Source organism: Balaenoptera ricei, chromosome 4, assembly GCF_028023285.1.
Source record: "Balaenoptera ricei isolate mBalRic1 chromosome 4, mBalRic1.hap2, whole genome shotgun sequence".
Lineage (NCBI taxonomy): Eukaryota > Metazoa > Chordata > Mammalia > Artiodactyla > Balaenopteridae > Balaenoptera > Balaenoptera ricei.
Genome location: NC_082642.1, coordinates 148730555 through 148748436, shown reverse-complemented (window position 1 = coordinate 148748436; position 17882 = coordinate 148730555). Strand labels below are relative to the sequence as shown.

At 45.8% G+C, this 17882-nt stretch overlaps 1 protein-coding gene across 2 annotated transcripts in view; it reads right to left on the bottom strand.

Annotated features, from left to right (window-relative positions):
* Positions 1–17882, bottom strand: part of HUNK (hormonally up-regulated Neu-associated kinase) — a 105588-nt gene that overhangs the window by 43825 nt on the left and 43881 nt on the right. For both annotated transcript variants that reach the window (XM_059921437.1, XM_059921438.1), the window contains exons 3-4: positions 9077–9132; positions 3543–3678 (exon numbers count right to left, since the gene is read on the bottom strand). In XM_059921437.1, the coding sequence (XP_059777420.1) occupies positions 3543–3678; positions 9077–9132 (192 nt within the window). The remainder of the gene's footprint in view (positions 1–3542; positions 3679–9076; positions 9133–17882) is intronic.

The window sequence follows — 17882 nt, the reverse complement described above, 5'->3', positions numbered from 1 at the left end:
GTTTTTTAAGCTTTATCAACAGCTTCTAAAAAGGGCCGAGTTTATACCATCCCTGTGAATTAGGTGTTGGTCATGTGGTCTCTTCCCCTAGGGAATGTTCCAGACAGTCAGCTAACGCAGAGCTGCTCTGGGGAAACCTCGTTTCTAAGAAGGAATAAAACACGACCCTTTGTGGCTGAGCAAGGGTAAGAATTTACTCCACCTCAACTCCCCACCTCAGGGCACCGGAACAGGGACTCGGGGGGCTGCGGTTTCTGGTTTACCTGGACGCATCCCACACGGGCCTCCAGAGCTTTGCCGTGATCAGCTGAAGCCCAGTGTCTGTAAAGTGTATAACCGTTTATCAAAGGCTTTCACATACATTACTTGATGGTATCATGACTAAGAATATGGCCCGATTAGAGCTTTCAGGAGACTTTCAGCTGCACATCATCTTCTTGAAAAAAATGCGATTAAGTGGAGGTTAGCAAAGAAGTGTCCAGCTGCCCCAGACACAGCCTCACCAGGCCAGCAGCCAGGGTGGGGGCGGGAGGCGAAGAGTCCGGGCGTCCTGGTCTCGGGTCATCTCCATTCCTCCTGCAGCTTCCCCTTCACCTGCCCTCCTCCGAGGCCACCATTACTTCTGGGTAGAGTCACTGGATGGATGGCGACACAGCAGGTGGCAATGGACCAAGTCCCTTTATTTTATTTTATTTATTTATTGTTTAATTTATCTTTGGTTGCGTTGGGTCTTCGTTGCTGCGTGCGGGCTTTCTCTAGTTGCGGCGAGCAGGGGCTACTCTTCGTTGTGGTGCACAGGCTTCTCATTGCGGTGGCTTTTCTTGTTGCGGAGCACGGGCTCGAGGCGCACGGGCTTCAGTAGTTGTGGCACACAGGCTCAGCAGTTGGGGCTCGCGGGCTCTAGAGCTCAGGCTCAGCAGTTGTGGTGCACGGGCTTAGTTACTCCGTAGAATGTGGGATCTTCCCGGACCAGGGCTCGAACCCGTGTCCCTTGCATTGGCAAGCGGATTCTTAACCACTGTGCCCCCAGGGAAGTCCCAAGTCCCTTTATTTTAATCATGGGGCCCCAAAACTAAGAAATGGAGCATCTGTGGTCACTAAATGTGGATTCCTTTCCCGCATCAAGGGACTTGGAAGAAGAGGTAAGAACAAAGTCCGAGCTTAATACTGACCCTCGGATGGTGCTGCCTTTTGCAGCCTGTGCTTTTCATTTTCCTTTATATTTCCCCACACAGGATAAATGATTTGTCCCCATCTTAGTGTTAGCACAAGGGGACGAGTGACCCCAGGCTGGTTATAAGGCCAGGCGCTCTCCTACAGCTCTGGCAATCCACTGGCTCCTTCCTTCCTTCCTTCCTTCTACCAGCAGTTCTAGACTTTGCGGAGATGCCCGCTTTGTTAGTCACGGGCCAGAAAGGGTCCCTCTCACACAGGCTGAGCTTCATCACCATGACAACCAGGGATGACACTGTATTGTCCAGTCCCCTCGAGAGCAGGACCTCAAGAGCAAACTGTCACCTCTTCTCCAACCTCTCTTTCCCTTTGATCACTATGTCGCCCACCCCACTGCCTGTCACCACAGTTACGTGACACCCCTGAACCCCTGGTCTTTCAGACTCCCCATTCTCCACATTTTTTTTTTTTTTTTTTTTTTTGGTACACAAATCATCCCTCTCAAAGCTTTCCATTTAGCCTAAATGTGTTCCCTAACTGTTAAGGAGAGAGAATGACTATAGACTCAAACTTTCATATTCACCCATTAATAAATAAGTACTTATTAAGGGCAGATTGCGTGCCAGACACTTATGACACCAAGAATGGATTTCACCTGTGTATTGACCTTGACCCATTGGTGTTGGCTGCCTGGGGGGTTGTGTTGAGAAGGATTCTGAGGCCCGCCTGGGCACAGTATAAAAAGAGTCTGTGACTAGCGCTGCCAGTCTCACCACCCAGCGCACCTCAGAGAGAAGGGATCTTCTGCCTCTGCTTCCTTCCGCCACTCCCCCCACCCCAGTGGCCCCCAGCAGGTCAGCAGCACACGGCACCCTCTCCACCTGCAGCCTTCACACATCCTCTGGAGAGAGGGAAGGAACCGGGAGCTCGGGCTGAGGCGTGAACAGCCCTGAGTGCCAAGCGCAGCTCCCACACCTACAGGCTGGGGGGCTCTGGGCCACACTAACCACAGAGCTGCCCTCCTGTCTGTGTAAAAGAGGGTAAGAGCCGGCCTCACAGGTTGTCCTGAGGAGCAAAGGGGACAGTTAACTCCGAGCCCTCAGCAACGGAAGCTGATCCCCCACTCACTGGTCTCACCCGCTGGCTGAACAAGCAGAGCTGCGGTTCCAGGGAGAGCTGGCCCTTTCTGGGAAAGTTCAGGGAATTCTGGTGCCCTCAGAATCTCAGTCTCGTCTCTGGTTCCTCTGAATAATCTCCAACCAGAACTTCCTGAAATCCCCTCACTGCCTCACATTCCTTTGTCTGCTTCCTCTGCCAGCTTTAGCCCCTGACCCTCTAGCTTCTGTTCACCTGGATGAAGTGCCTGTCCCTCCCTCCCTCTTTCCCTCCCTCCCTCCCTTCTCTCCTTTTCCTCCTTCCTTCCTTCTTCCCTCCCTCCCTCCCTCCATCCCTCTCCAGCCCAGGCTCTGTGCCAGGTGCTGAGGCATCCCTGGGACAAGAGATGGACTCTGCAGTGGTGACACTGGATTAACAGTGGAATGTGGGAGTGGACGGGCCATTCAAAGAGCTGGGAAATGGCATTCCAGGCAAAAGCAACAGCAAGTGCTGGCCAGGGGGGAGGGGGATGGGGGGGTTGAGCAAAATAGGTGAAGGGGATTAAGAGGCACAAACTTCCAGTTATAAAATAAATAAGTTACTGAGATATAATCTACAGCATAGGGAATATAGTCAATAATATGGCAATAACTTTGTACAGTGACAGATGGTTGCTAGACTTATTGTGTTGATCAATTTGTAATATACATAAATGTCGAACCACTCACTATGTTGTACACCTGAAACTAATACGATATTATACGCCAACTATACTTCAATAAAAGAAAAGAAATAGCGAGTGCAAAGCCCAGAGGTGGGGAAGACAAAACAGAAGCTGACATGTGTGAAGAGCCGTGAGCAGAGGGTGGGGTGATAGGTGCAGAGGCAGGAGAGGTGAGCAGACCCGTGAGGTCTGGGGCCAGGCCCCAAGGCTGGGATTTATGCTGATGCTGACGGAAAGCTTTGGGAGACTCCAAGCAGGGGAAGGACATGAGTGACTCGTGAAACCAGAACATGATCTCGGCGAGGGCACAGCTCTGTTTTCCTCCCTTCCAGCACGTTAATGAATTTTAATAAAGGCCTTTTGGGCAGTTGATGGAGAAAAGACAGAAAGAACAGAGATGGAAGTCAGGACCCCAAAGAATCACTGCATATATATCCCAGAGCCTATCATTATAATTCATGCTCATCAAATACTCAAAGGTTATTTCATAAGAAGGGGACAGCGGAGACAGCAGGAGGGAGCATTCAGTCTTAGAAGCTCAATAACTCACATGGACCAGACATCGATTTTGGGGCCGTATTTCTTCCTGGCGAGGAGTTCGGGCGCAGCGTACGCGGGGCTGCCACACTGTGTGCTGAACGGGTCGGAGTGGCCCAGGATCCCGGCACAGTTGCTCAAGCCAAAGTCTGCAAGGAGGGGAGGACAAAACCAGCCCGGAATTAGAAAACCATGGAAATGAAAAAGGGGGGAGGGTTGGGGGAAGCAGCAGGAAAGGAAACATTCTCTCGGGCTAACACATCATTTCACATCCAAAAGGAAACCCAGCAGCTGTGAACCGTAACCTCTGGATATGGGTCTCAAGACAAAAGTTCCCTTGCTGAACTGGAAACATTTTCTATCAGGCCTCACAGTCAAATCCAGCGAGAGCTAAAAAGTATGTTGAACCAAAACATATTTTCATCAAATCTTGGAAATGAGTCATCCAGAAAAAAGACAGGCTTGCTTTCTAGGACTAAGGCAGAAGGAGAAAACGAGCAGAAGTCCTTGGAGTCAGCCTGCTGGCTTCCAAGTGGCCAAGTGGGAAAAAGCCGAAGGAAGATTGATTTTCTCTGGCTGGTGTTGGTGTCACCCCAGGTGACATGCGATCCCACTAGTTAGGGCTGACTTTTTTGGCTGAATGCTTTCATTTTATGCACGTCTCTTAAAAATGCTCCCAATGCATGAGGCAACATATGGTGATTTGAAGAGGGGGGAAAAATACACCCAACGATTTAGACAAGGCTGAGTGTTGGCCGGAAAAATAACGCCGGAAAGATAGCAATGAGAACTAGACTAAATGACGTCCTAGCATTGCTTTGTTCCTGGATGATTAAGGCAGGGGGGAGGAAGAAAGAAGCACCCAGTGCATCTAAAGCCATACTGGGTCCATTGTGCCTTTTGTGCTGTGTTTACTTTTGACCTTACAGATCCTGCAACTGACAGGTCATTAGAGGGCTGTTAGTGTTAGGTCCTCATCTGATATCTTTCCTCAATCTTTGTTGATTGCAGAATTAAGAGCATGGCTCCTCCTTTGAACTTCAATGTAAATATTATGGTTTTGGTCCCCAAACAGAAGGCTCAGCCCCCGGGGCTCAGTCAGAAAGGGGCTGTGGTCAGAGACAGGCTCCACATCGGGAACAAAACCCTTGCACTTTCTCAACTGGCAAGATATACATCTAATTTCGTTGACTGTTTTCTCCTTGAGGCTAACACGTCTCCACCTGCAGAGCTACGGCTCTTGTGAAAGCTGTAGAAAAGCTCAGGAAAGGAGAGACATAGGGTGGGTCAGCGCTGCGAGCCCACGAAGTTACTCACACACCACAGGTCAAGATGCACCACCAAAAATTCTCCCCACAGTCGCTGGTGTAAGCTGTATAAGGAAAGAGCGCTTCTGAATAGAACCCCAGGACTTCCCTGGTGGCTCAGTGGTTAGGAATCCGCCTGCCAATGCCCGGCACACGGGTTCGAGCCCTGGTCCGGGAAGATCCCACAGGCCGCGGAGCAACTAAGCCCGTGCGCCACAACTACTGAGCCTGTGCTCTAGAGCCCGCGAGCCACAACTACTGAGCCCGTGTGCCACAACTACTGAAGCCTGCATGCCTAGAGCCCGTGCTCCGCAACAAGAGAAGCCACCACGATGAGAGGCCCACCCATGGCAACGAAGAGTAGCCCCTGCTCACCGCAACTAGAAAAAGCCCGCGTGCAGCAACGAAGACCCAAAGCAGCCAAAAATAAATTTTAAAAAAATAAAATTTAAAAAAATAAATAAATAGAACCCCATCCAAGCAGAGCTCTGAAAACACGTCAAGGCTCTGAAGATCACCCAAACTCTTCAGCTCAAGACTGGAATGAAGAATCAGAACCAAAATCGGGGTGAGCAAACCAACCAGGAATGCTGCCTGTTCACATACTTGACTCTTCTTTTGTTTGGAAGAGTTTTTTAAAATATGATTTTATTCCTTTCTCTTAATCTCCCTCCTCCTCTCTTCCTCTGCTCTCTACTCTTGCGCTCCCACCCTGACAAATAGGGGGACAAAAGGCCCCGATTTCTTTTCCCATCGGCCCAGCCTGCACTAGCAGACCGCACATAACCTGCCCAAGAAGGCCCTTCAGGGGCTCCACGGCTCTCTCGGATTAGGAGGAGATCTCTGTTCAGAAGGATCTGAGGGCCCTGCTCTCGGGTCCCACCCTGTGGTATCACTGAAGTGGGAGAAGTGGGGGGATCATAAGTAGAAAGATCATACTGAGCTTTAAATTGAATGGCCGCTTAAAACTCCCAAAGGAAACTTAAGGAAACAACCAATGTGTAAAGAACACCCACCATGGTAAGATGGAGAGGTAGCACCATGGAATACACATCAGATTAACCGGGCCAACATTTCAAGGAAAATTTCTTTAACAGTCATGTTAGAGGCCCAGTCTCCTAAGAGCCCCTAAACTAAAAGCCTCCCTTTCGAATCTCCGTGGGGTTCCATTAACTCCTTCAATTACTCCCTCACCTCCTGACTTGGGGTCTACAACAAAGTGCTTGATCTTAAAAGAGGGCAGGGGAGGGGAGATAAGAGACCAGATCACCCCCCTTTGCTCCCAGGCAAGCTTGTGCACACAGCCTCTTGCCTTGTCTTAAGTTTCAAGAAGATAAATAAGCAGAGGATCCGGGGAATGGAGAAGATAAAATCTACATTTTAAGTGACTTATGTTGACCTAGCCGAAAGGGTTTAATTTAAAATATATTGTAGAGAAATAACTAATATGTTTCACATTCATAACCGTAATTATTAAAATTTTACACATATGCCTATAATTAGAATTGTGAAACTAGGGAGAAGTTCGCCTCCCAGTAATGTCACATGGGTCTGCCTCAATTAGATTTGGTAAACACATAAGCCAATTATCACTCAATTTTCTGGGAGCTACGCAATGAATTTCAAAAGACATCCAAATGAACGCTGTTTTGGAAAACTGAAGTGCAAAATCGTTTTAAGTTGTGGCTGATACATTTTAAGATTATACTAAACTAAAAACATCAAACTGCTTTTTTTTTTTTTAAAGGGGGTGCGGGGGAAGGATCCTGATTAAATCAAATCTCATTCCAGCTAATATTCTAGTTAACTTGAAACATGGCTTAAGTAAATTTATTTAAATCAGATTATTTCAAAGAGAAACTATTAAGAGAAAATGGTGATAGCTATAATCAACCTTTGAATAAACAACTAGGTAATTCCTTTGAAGAAAAGGTTCAAAGGACTTTGAAGTTGCAAAAGGACAGTTGTAGAGACATTTGATCCAAATTGCCCAACCCAGGGGCAAGAAAACCCACAAGACCATGGGCCTTCCTTGCCTCCAGCATCTTCCCTCCCCTCCTTCGGCCTCCTCTTTATGAAAGAAATGAAGAAACGCAGATTCTGCTAAACAAAACGCAATTCCCAGCTGCCCTCTGGGATGGCATAATGTCTCCTTCCATTAGGACGTGCGTTAGCACTCTTTGGTTTTAGCTGATCATGAGAGAATTAGGCGCCAAGTGAAAAGTTCTAACAAAGGAACATCTAATTATCAGAGCCTCCTTTTGAGCAATTTTGGGAATTCCAGTTTCTGACACCTGGTTTCTGACATGGCCCATTTTGTCTGGATTAGCTGAAATCCCTGCGTGGGTACCAATCCAGCGGTTGCCGAGCTGGGAGATGATGACTGAGTAAAATGGTCCCTGCTATCCAAAGGGTCCACCACTCATCCCAAGGCAACTGAGGGCTCTAATTTAGGTCCATCCTGTCTTCATCTTATTTGTACAGGTCTCCTCTAAGAGGGTTTATCATGTGGCCAATCTGTGAGCTACTTATTAAATGCATCTGCTGTTGACAGAGATTGGTTCTTCGAGGATCTTCTCAGCAATGAAAAGATCTGTGCTTTTCAACACTGTATACTCTCACAAATGGTCGTCTAGGGCTATCATTTGAAGAGAGACAAGGGAAAGCAAGCACAGGGGCAGACAGTGAGGCAAAGTGAAGGGAAGAAACAGTGTAGGGGATGATGGGTGGGTAGGGAGAGCCCCTGCCGGTGGCCTGCACTTTGCTGGAATTACCAGCCTCAGTATAGACGGTGCGCAGGGGAAGTGAATTATTCTAACTCGTACAGTCATGGACATCCAGCCTTCACACAGCCTGTTCTCTTATAATCTCTGCAGCTTTAGGGCAACTCTGTGACTGTCACCTACACACTTTCCAAAGACAAGTTCCAGGTCACCCTGCCAGGGAACCTAAAAAACAATCTCCTTTCCTCCGTTCCTCACCACCCCCCTCACCAGGACATGCCTTTGTTTAATGCCGCAGATCCCGGAAACCAGGACCAGAAAGACATCCTGCAGGCATTTCAATGTCTGCCTTGTTTAGTGCTGCTGCATTTGGCCCTCAGGACAACTCAGATGCAATAGTAAAACAATTTGATTAAAAAAAAAACTCTTTGAATCATCCAGGAATCTTTTAACAATACCTCCTATAAAATCTTTGGGGGAAAAAAACTGGTTTCCTCTTAATTGTTAATCTCCTAATAATGGGTGTATTTATCAACACCTGTCAGTGGTGCCTAATCACCCAGCCAAGGGGTCTGGAGTCCCTTGCAGCCTCTTGCCTGTTACTGGGTTGGAAGCCAACTGGGCTTCCAAAGAATATAATTGGTCACTTGAATGATACGTTTTAGAAAGTCTTGAGATGGTTTTCAGTATTTGACAAACAAAATTTCCTTCTTGGGTACAAAAGTTAAAATTCACAAAGTTCTATTGATCCTTCTCTTTTCTTCTAATATAAAGTTTTTTCAAGCCATTGAGGTGGAAGGAATTACTTGCACTTGAGGTGGGAAAAGAAAGAAAGGAATAAAAGATGATGCTAACATCTGGGTGGAAAAATGATGCCCTGAGGTTTTGCCAAGAGCAACAAAACAAGCAAACAGAAGCGGAATTCTAGAGAATAAGCCATGGAGTGAATTCTCTTCTGGACCCTGACTTGTGCACCAATTATGATTCACTCCATCCTGGAACCTCCTTCTGATTGGGACAGACCTCTAAAGGATCCCTCTGTGGGGATTTCTCTTTGCACGACCATCAGTGTACTATAGGGCTTGGCTAAAGATATTAAAATGAGAAGGTAGGTCACATTCCCCCTGATTTCAGTGCCTCTACATTCACTGAAAAGTAAAATAAGGCATGGCCAAGCTAAGGGCAGCATTTCTGAACCAAACTATTTTCCACTATTTTTAAGAAGCTTTCTGGTGAATTCAGATAAAAAGAACCCCTATAAAAGTTCAGCTCCATCTGAATTAACAGAGAAGCAGAAGTTTGAAGAATCCTAAGAACATGTTTTATGTCTAAATTATTAAAATTAATTTTCTTTTTCCAAACCATTGTTAAATGTTGCAGGTAAAAGGAGGCGAACTAGATGTATTGTCTGGGGATTAGAAATAGACCATGATAATTTTCAAAGTCAGAAACAAATAACTGAGAATTGATAACACAGCACTTAGAGGATAATCTTGCTTTAAAAAAAAAGGTCATACCAATCAGCTTGATATTATTGTCTTCATCTAGCAGCAAGTTTTCTATCTTCAAGTCTCTGAAATAAACAAAAGCATACAACATTTCAGATAAGCACTTGAAATGGTGGAATAACATTTTGCTTCTCAAGGGAAACGAACTGTTTTAGAGCCACTTTGAACCAACCCATAAGGCTTTCTGCCAAAACTCACACAATCAATAAGTGAATATTTATAAAACATGATATAAGTAATTGCTGCAGACTGAAAAAGCTAAAGGATTTCAGATAAGATGGAGAGCAAGAAGGGCAGAACAAATCAGTTTCCAAAAGAAATGGGACCAAAGCTGAAACTTGGAAGTTAATAAGACCAGGAGACAGTGGAAGCATCATTCAAGGCAGGCACTGTTCGAACAGTCAGGGAAATACAAATGTGGCCACGTGTTTGTGAGATGGTGAGCAAAACCAGCCAGAGTAAGGAAGATTCAGGGAGACAGTTTTTTAAAAAAAAAAATGGAAAGCTAACATAATTATCGGTCCTACAACCTCCATGCTTGGAGCCCAATCCACAAGTTGGCAAGTGATAATAAATTAATCTATTTAGCAAGCAGCTATTATGGTGGGCAGAAAAATAGACCCCAAAGATGTCAGGGTCCTAATCCTTGGTATTATGCCCAAGGATATGTTAACATTACATGACCAAAGGAAATTAAGTTTGCAGATGGAATGAAGATTGCTAATCAGATGGGTGACTTTGATCATGGATACTGAGATGATTCAGAAGGTGGGAGGGAGAAATGCACCCAGGGTCATGCTGAGTGTGAGGGGCCTGTGGTATCTGTACAAGCTGACTGTAAGCCCCTTGAAGGCAAGAAACATGTCTGCCTTGCTTACCACTATGCCCCAGTACCTTTGCACAATTCCATACTCAGCAAATACCAATGAATCTACATTACCAAAGAGATCGTTTGGGATTTCAGAAGGAAAAAACATGGGCAAAAGTATAAGCCCTCTATGTCAATGACTATGAGCATCTTAAGTTGCAGCCTGTCAATTCAGACACACCATGAACATTAAATATGTAAGAATATTCTTCCCTTCTATACACACACAAAATGATTTCTTCCATTGTTTTGAAACACAACATTCTTGGTCCAGCTTTTATTTTCCCACTTCTGAATAGAGACATGGCCAATAGAATTATTTTTGTCTTCTTATCTCTATTGTTAGGACTAGAATAGTGTGGTCATGATAAACAGAAATGGCAACTGATAGCACTTCTTCAAAGTGCAGAGGCAAGGGAAGCAGCAGTTGCTAGGACCGTGGTAGCCAGGACAGCAAAAGTGTCCCATTTAACGGGGCCAGTGGCTCACAGCTTGGTCCCAGCACTGCCAGCTCATCCTGTTTCCCAAGAGAAGCCAGAAATCTAGATTCCATCCTAGTTTTTTTAAATGTTGGCAACAAATTCACATGTAAAACAATAATAACAATCACAGTGCGTGGGCCAACCTTGCAGGCAAGATCCAGCCTACCAATTTTCAACCTCAGTATGGGTAGAAGCTGAGCCTGGAAAGGACATGAGATGCCCAGGGGAGAGGGTAGAGAATGAGGGTGAAAAGACCAAGGACGACATGCTGGTGGGAACACCGACATTCAGAGCTGGCTGGGAAGAAAGAGTCGGGGAAGTATTGGCACAGGACGACAAAAGGGCAGCATTTCAAGACGAGAAGCGTTAAGGAGTCAAGCGCAGAAAAAGATGGGCTCTGAACAGTGACCAGTGGATTTCAAAATTGGAAGGTGGCCGGTAGCCTTAAGGCTGGACACTTGAATAAGGGAGACTGCGTTGAACTGGCAGCTGGGGAAGGTAAATCGATAGTCTCCAATCCACATGCACCCACCAACGGGAAGAACTGTATACCTGCACTTCAATTCAAATGAAACGATAACACTTGAAAAACTGTGCCAGGCTTTAAAAGATGTCACATATGTCCAAATGCAGGGCGATCCCCCAATACAAGATGATCCTCCTTACTTTCCCAGTGGGAGGACCCTGCCCCTCAGAAGGGTTTTTGGAAAACACAAATATACAATTTTTAGAAATGCAATGAAATTATCAAATGACTATTTATACTATTTACCTATGAAGCTGCACCATCTTATTTAAGAGCATATACTATCACCTTAACATAATTAATTGTAGAAATATTGTTCCCACACCCTCACATTTTATGACACAGTTTCATTCAAACTTGTGGCAGGCAGGAGCAGGATGACAGAATGATCTCCCCCTGTTTCCAGTGTAAGATGATCTTTAAGTTGATTGGATATTTGAGATAAAGCACTTTTCGAATCTGTCTGTGATGTGCTTGCTGGAAATATTATCCCAAGTCATTTAAATAACAAGAGCCCATTTAAAATCTCTATAAATTATCTGCTGAGTGAATCGATTTTAGAGTGGTCTCACAAACTATCACAATTGTGAGTCATATCTCTTTAGAAGTTATTATTAAAGCCGCGCAAAATGCCTCCCTTTCTATTGGTTTCCTCAGGCGACTTCTAGAGTTCCCAAAGTCATCAGTGAGTCAGGCCAAGGTTAACTGGTCCTTTGTTGTTGAAAATAAAGTAATTGAGATCGTACCCCGATACTATCAGAGACTTTGCAAGCACTCTGTAAGGCACTTCCTCTTTCCTGAAGAGGATGGGGACAGAAGACAACACCCTTATATTCAAGCATATACGGTAATTCCCAGCCACTTGCACAGACTCAGAAAAACAGTGTGCCAGCAATAGCCCAAACTGTGATTCTGTGAAAACTGATTATAAAGCAGCAGCATTATTTTAATCTAAAGGAGAGCCACAGTTTGTTTCCAGCAAAATTAAACCTCTTTCCCTGGGAAGCATGGAAGCCACACTAAGGCATTAAAGGAGAAATTTGGTTCAGAACAAATACTATAAAGGAAAACAGCTTAAAGAGGTGAGGTAAAAGAATGCAATTGTCAAGAATAATAAGACTAAGCTGGATAATTCTGGGGCCACAAAAGCCCAGAGAACAACCACAGTGATTAGAAGAATGATATAAATAGAAGGCTAAAACTAAGAGAAAAATGTAGAAGGAAAAAAAAAAGCCCACTTTTAAAATCGGGAAAAGGTCATAAAACCAGGGGAGAAAGCATTAAAATGTAATTCTTAGGCAAAATGAGAAAAATGAAATCAGTTTTTTTTTTCACCCTTTGCATCCCATAGCCACCCACCCCAACCCCTAGGAAAAATGCTCAGAACAAACCTGGTTAATGGGTTGTTTACCCATACCCTTCTGTTAAGGTTTCTAAAAGATTTCAGTGATAACAATCTAACTGCCTCCATGGCTAGTTAATGGTAAGGTAGCTACATCAGTCTCTCTGCCCAGATCAGTGTACTTAATCTACCCAAATGAAGGGAACCTTCAACCTCTTTTGGCTTTATTTCCACCTCCTGCTTTGTCTTTGGAGATTTATCTAGAAAGAGGAGAAGAAGACTTTCCTTCTGACTCTTTAGGAAAAAAGGGTCTGAAATCATATTTTAAAAAGTCATTTTAGCCGAGGTATTTACCCAAACGCATTGAAAACTTATGGACACGAATGTTTACAGCAGCTTCATTCGTAATTGTCAAAACTTGGAAGCAACCAAGATATCCTTCAGTAGGTGAATGGATAAACAAATTGGGGGACATCTCAGACAATGGAATATTATTCAGCCCTAAGAAGAAATGAGTTATCAAGTCATGAAAGTCATGGAGGAACCCTAAATGCATGTTTTTAAATGAAAGTAGTCTGAACAGACTACATACTGTATGATTCCAAATTCTGGAAAAGACAAAACTATAGACAGTGAAAAAAAATCACTGGTTGCCAGAGGTTGCAGGAGGAGGGCTAGAATGAATAGGTGGAACACATTTTTTTAGGGTGGTAAAATTATTCTGTATACTATAATGGTAGCTACATGACATCATGCATTTGTCAAAACCCATAGAATGTGTAACACAAAGAGTATCCTAATGTACTATGTACCCTAATGAACCCTAATGTAAACTGTGGATGTTAGTTAATAATAATGTATCAATATTGGTTCACCAATTGTAACCAATGTCCTACACTATCATAAGATACTAATAATAGGGAAAACAATGTAGAAGGGAGGTGGGAACTCTGCAGTTCTGCACAATTTTTCTGTAAACCTAAAACTGCTTTCAAAAATAAAATCTATTAATTTTTTAAGTAGCTCTTGGATATTTTCCCCCTTCCTAAGAGATCAGTACTAGGAATGCTACGGCCACCACCAAGCACCTCATTCAGGATGTTCACTGCGGAGTATCCTTACCGTCTGAAGTTAATTACGAATCCATTCAGCACAGTGGGCCACTCAGACCCTCTGCCCAGCTACTCACCATATGACCCAAAAGGCCAGAAACTGAAAGATAACTACATGAGTAATAGAAGAAGGATGAATTTATTCACAAGGTTTTAGTGTTAGTGTATCACAATGTACCTTAAATATATAACACACACACACACACACACACACACACACACATATACTGGCAGGCCTCTATAATCCAGAAAACCTCCCCATGGTCCATGTGAAACGCATGGTTTTTAGCTCCATCCCGAAAGCAGAATATTTGTCTGTGTTAAGTGTCAGATCTGTCAGATGGGAAGGAAGGTTCTGACAGCTGACTGGTTTGCACTTGATGATGGGGCAATGCTCAATTTCCCATGTACGGTCCTTGATCGGATTAACCACTTTGTGGAGATGAGAGAGAAGTGGAGGGCTCTTCCTCCCGACCTGCAGTGTGAGAAGTTCCTCTCTGTGGCTGGCAAACTTGAGGTGGTGTGAACTTGTAACTGAAAGCCAAAGGGAAGGAAAGAAAACGGTCCCTGGATGGAGAGGAAATAGCTTTTCCTTGGCCAAAGGGGCTTCCAAGAGGAGTCAGGACAAGCAAGAAAGGGGATGGGGCACGTGTGGAGGACCCACTGACTAGGACAGCGCTGGTGGACAGGAGTGGCAATGGTGTGTCTTAGGAACAAAGGAAAGTAGCCAGTGAAGTGGCCTTTGGCAAAGCATGAGGCAGCCAGGCCCAGAGTGCAGGCTCAGAGGCTTCTGGACCCATCTCTAGTAACTGGGCAGTTCCAGGAAAAATGCCCAGTGGGACTCAACATGGCGGCCCTCGGCAGACCAAACATTGGGTCCTGTTCCCTACGGTGTTTGGGGGTGGGGAGTGGGGGTGGGTAGGCATCTTTCCAGAGATTGAGAGAAGGCCCAAGGGGAGAGCCCTAATCACCAGCCCTTTGTTCTAGGTTATTTCAAAAGAACAAGCTCGAACAGGCCGCAACTAATAATTAAAGGTTCACCCACAGGCTACCAAGCACCCCTCCCCCTCCCCACCCACCCACCCAGAGGTTCCTTGCATTTCTTTAAAGGTGATAATCTCTAAGATTTGGAGACTGGCCACCAGGAACTCTGCCCTCCCAGACTGAGGGGTGGAGGGGAGGAGGCTGTTGCCATAGCAAACACAGGGTCCTGGGGCGCCATGGGGGAGGGGAGGAGCAGCGGCTCCCGACACGCTGCAGAGCAGAGGCCCGAGTGGGAGGGTGTGTGCGCACGCTTACGGGGAAAGCACACATCCGTGTACGGGTACTTGTACGAGACTGCATGCGTGCGAATATGTGTTGCACGCACACCCACGTGTGTGTGCGAGCACACATGTTCGTGTGTACGTGTGTCTGTGTGCACCTGCACGCACACGCTTCCAGAATACTGGGATGGGAATGCAGGAAGAGTTTCTCCCCTGGGCCTCACCTGGCCATGCAGTGAAGGTCAAAGGTCAGGCCTCTAACAAACCCCGGGCCGAAATGAGAGCCTCCAGGGGCCACTCAGGGCTGAGACCCAAGATGAAAGTGAGGAACGGAGGGGCATAAAATCGAGGCTGCCAGGCTTCCAGGGAAGGGAGAAGAGGACAGAGGGAGACATGGGGGAGCTGGGGAAGAGCTGGTGAAGGCCCAGGGCGGAGGGGCTGAGCAAGGCCTGGACCAACACGGCAGCCTGGGGAGGGAAGGAGACAGGCTCTGGAGGCTGGGTCTCTCTAACTGACCCGCTGAGCCGCCCTGGGCAAGTTACTTAAACTCTCTGAGCTTCTGATTCTTCTTTGGAAAATGGCGTCATGAGAAGGGCCACCTGGCAGGGCCATTCACGGCGGAAATGAGAAAATGGGCCACTCCCAGCTGAGCAACCACTAACAGGTAAGAGGTGAGAGGCTGGTGTGGCCAGGGGAGGATATGAAGTTAAAGGTTCTAAGACAAAGTGAAGGGGGAGACTCCAGGAAAGACTTAAGTGGTTCACTTGGTGATAAGCAAACAGTACTGGGGGGCATGAGCCCTCGAAGGAAAGGTCAGAGAGAAGGGGCCCGGGCAGGAGGTGGGGAGCCTGGACCAAACCCACAGAGGATTAGGTCTAGGGGCGAAAGCTGTACCTGTGGAGATGGCCACAAGATGGATTTCAGTAATAAGCTAAGAATAAAGTTTCAAGAAAATTCAAGAAAAGCACATAACTCCCCAAGGCAATAAGCATTTTGCCGTGAACAAGAGGTTTTTCTGTTTTTGTTTTTGGTTTTGATTAGGTTTTATCTTCAAAAGCACTGTATTAAAACCAAATGATTTTTTAATCTTTGATTTATTTACAAGATGGGCAATTTGGTAAAACATAAGAACAATTTGTTAAGCATGTACCTGATTTATTTATTCAAAATGAAACCTTTATTGAGTTCCTACAATGCTCTGCAAACAAATTCTGTTTATAAAATGAAAGAGCTGGTCATTCACTAAAAAGATGCCACTCTACAAATTGTTACCTGAAAAATAAACAAATTGGTACGAAGTCAATGAAGAAACTCCCTTAAAACTCCAGGGAGAATATGGAATATTCCAGAAAGAACACGAATGGGTGACCAAAAGCTTCCATCCCAGTGCTAACTCTGACACTAACTGTATCCATTCAGTTTCCCTTCATTTATCCAACAAAGTCTCTCTGTGTGAGTACTGGGCTGGGCGCTGGGCTATATGGTGGCCCATGCAGAAGATAGATAGCAAACAAGCCAGTTATCTTGTGAAAAGTGTTTGGAAATCAAAGTAGAAGGTGCCGGGGAATCTATGACCGGGGGTCCTAGCCTGGAGGGCATCCTGGAGGACGTGAGCTTCCTAGCTGGGACCCAAAGGATGAATACGATTCATCCAAAGATTGCAAGGGCAGTACGAGCAGAGAACAGCTGTGAGGACTTGAGCACACAGAACTCAGCCTCTGTGGATAAAATGAGTGAGGTGGACTCAGTAGTAGTTACGGCAAACACGTACTCAGTACTTCCTAAGGGTCTCGGTGTTAAGCACTTTACATGAACTGACTCATTTAATCCTCACAACAACAACATGAAGTGGATAATCCCTTATCCCTGTTGTGTAGCTCTGGAAAGCGAGGCAAAAAAGCCTAAGTGATTTGCCCAGTGCAGCTTTTCTTTTTTTTCCTCATAAATTTATTTATTTTATTTATTTATTATTTTTGGCTGCGTTGGGTCTTCGTTGCTGTGAACGGGCTTTCTCTAGTTGCAGCGAGCGGGGGCTACTCTTCTCTGTGGTGCGCAGTCTTCTCATTGCAGTGGCTTCTCTTGTTGCGGAGCACGGGCTCTAGGCACGTGGGCTTCAGTAGCTGTGGTTCGCGGGCTTCAGTAGTTGTGGCACGTGGATTCAGTAGTTGTGGCTCACAGGCTCTAGAGCACAGGCTCAGTAGTTGTGGTGCATGGGCTTAGTTGCTCCATGGCATGTGGGATCTTCCTGGACCAGGGCTCAAACCCGTGTCCCCTGCATTGGCAGGCGGATTCTCAACCACTGCGCCACCAGGGAAGTCCAGCAACAGTTCAGCTTTTAAGTGGTAGACCCCGCACGTGGACGCAGGCGGTCTGGCTTTAAAATCCCCATGGCCGACCACCGTGCACCCCAGTCCACAAAGTTGTCACATTTTTTCAAACTCGACTAAACAAAAAACCTCTGATCTGTATAACCAGCACCTCCAGATGTGTGCTCAGGCCCTGGTATCTCCAACAGCCCCCGATGTGAGCAGAAGTCACTCCCTTCTCGTCTGCCTTGCCCTCTTTCCCCTCTCCAGGGAAACTTAAAAGTTAAAACAACTTCTTAAAACCCCCCACCGGTACAGGAGGGGCTTGCTTCTTGTCAGGCCCATGAGAACAAAGAAGAGTCCCCTCTCTTGCCCCACAGTCCTCCCAAGTGCAGAAGGTCCTTCCCCAATACTGATGAGTGAATAAAGACACGGCTCTGGGCGCAGCCGTGTTGACACACAGGCTCCCGTTCACTTTGATCGTCGGTGTCTCTCTCCCGGTCCTCGGGCCCCTGTGGCTTGTCTCTTCCTGCTTAGGGGACGGCGGTACTGAGTTACCCAGGTATGTTTTGTCTGTACAGTTTGATTGGACTTTGTTATTTTGAATGAACAGAGGAATCTCAGAGTAGCCTCTTGGCAGAATCAGTATTCTTCATGATGGATGTGAAGAGTCAACGCTCTTTGTACAATAGGAAAATCATCAGATTATGGCACCCTGCTGGGTGAGCCCGGAAGAGAAAATGAAAAAAAGAAAAAAACCCTCATTAGATTTTAAACCGGAAGTATCTCAGGCACTCCTCAAATGGTGTAAAGAAGAAGTTAAGACCATATTCTAACTTTGCAAAAGTGAACAACAACCCTGTTGTAGAAGACACAGAAGCTACGGCAGGTCCAGTTTTAAATGAAGTTCTCTG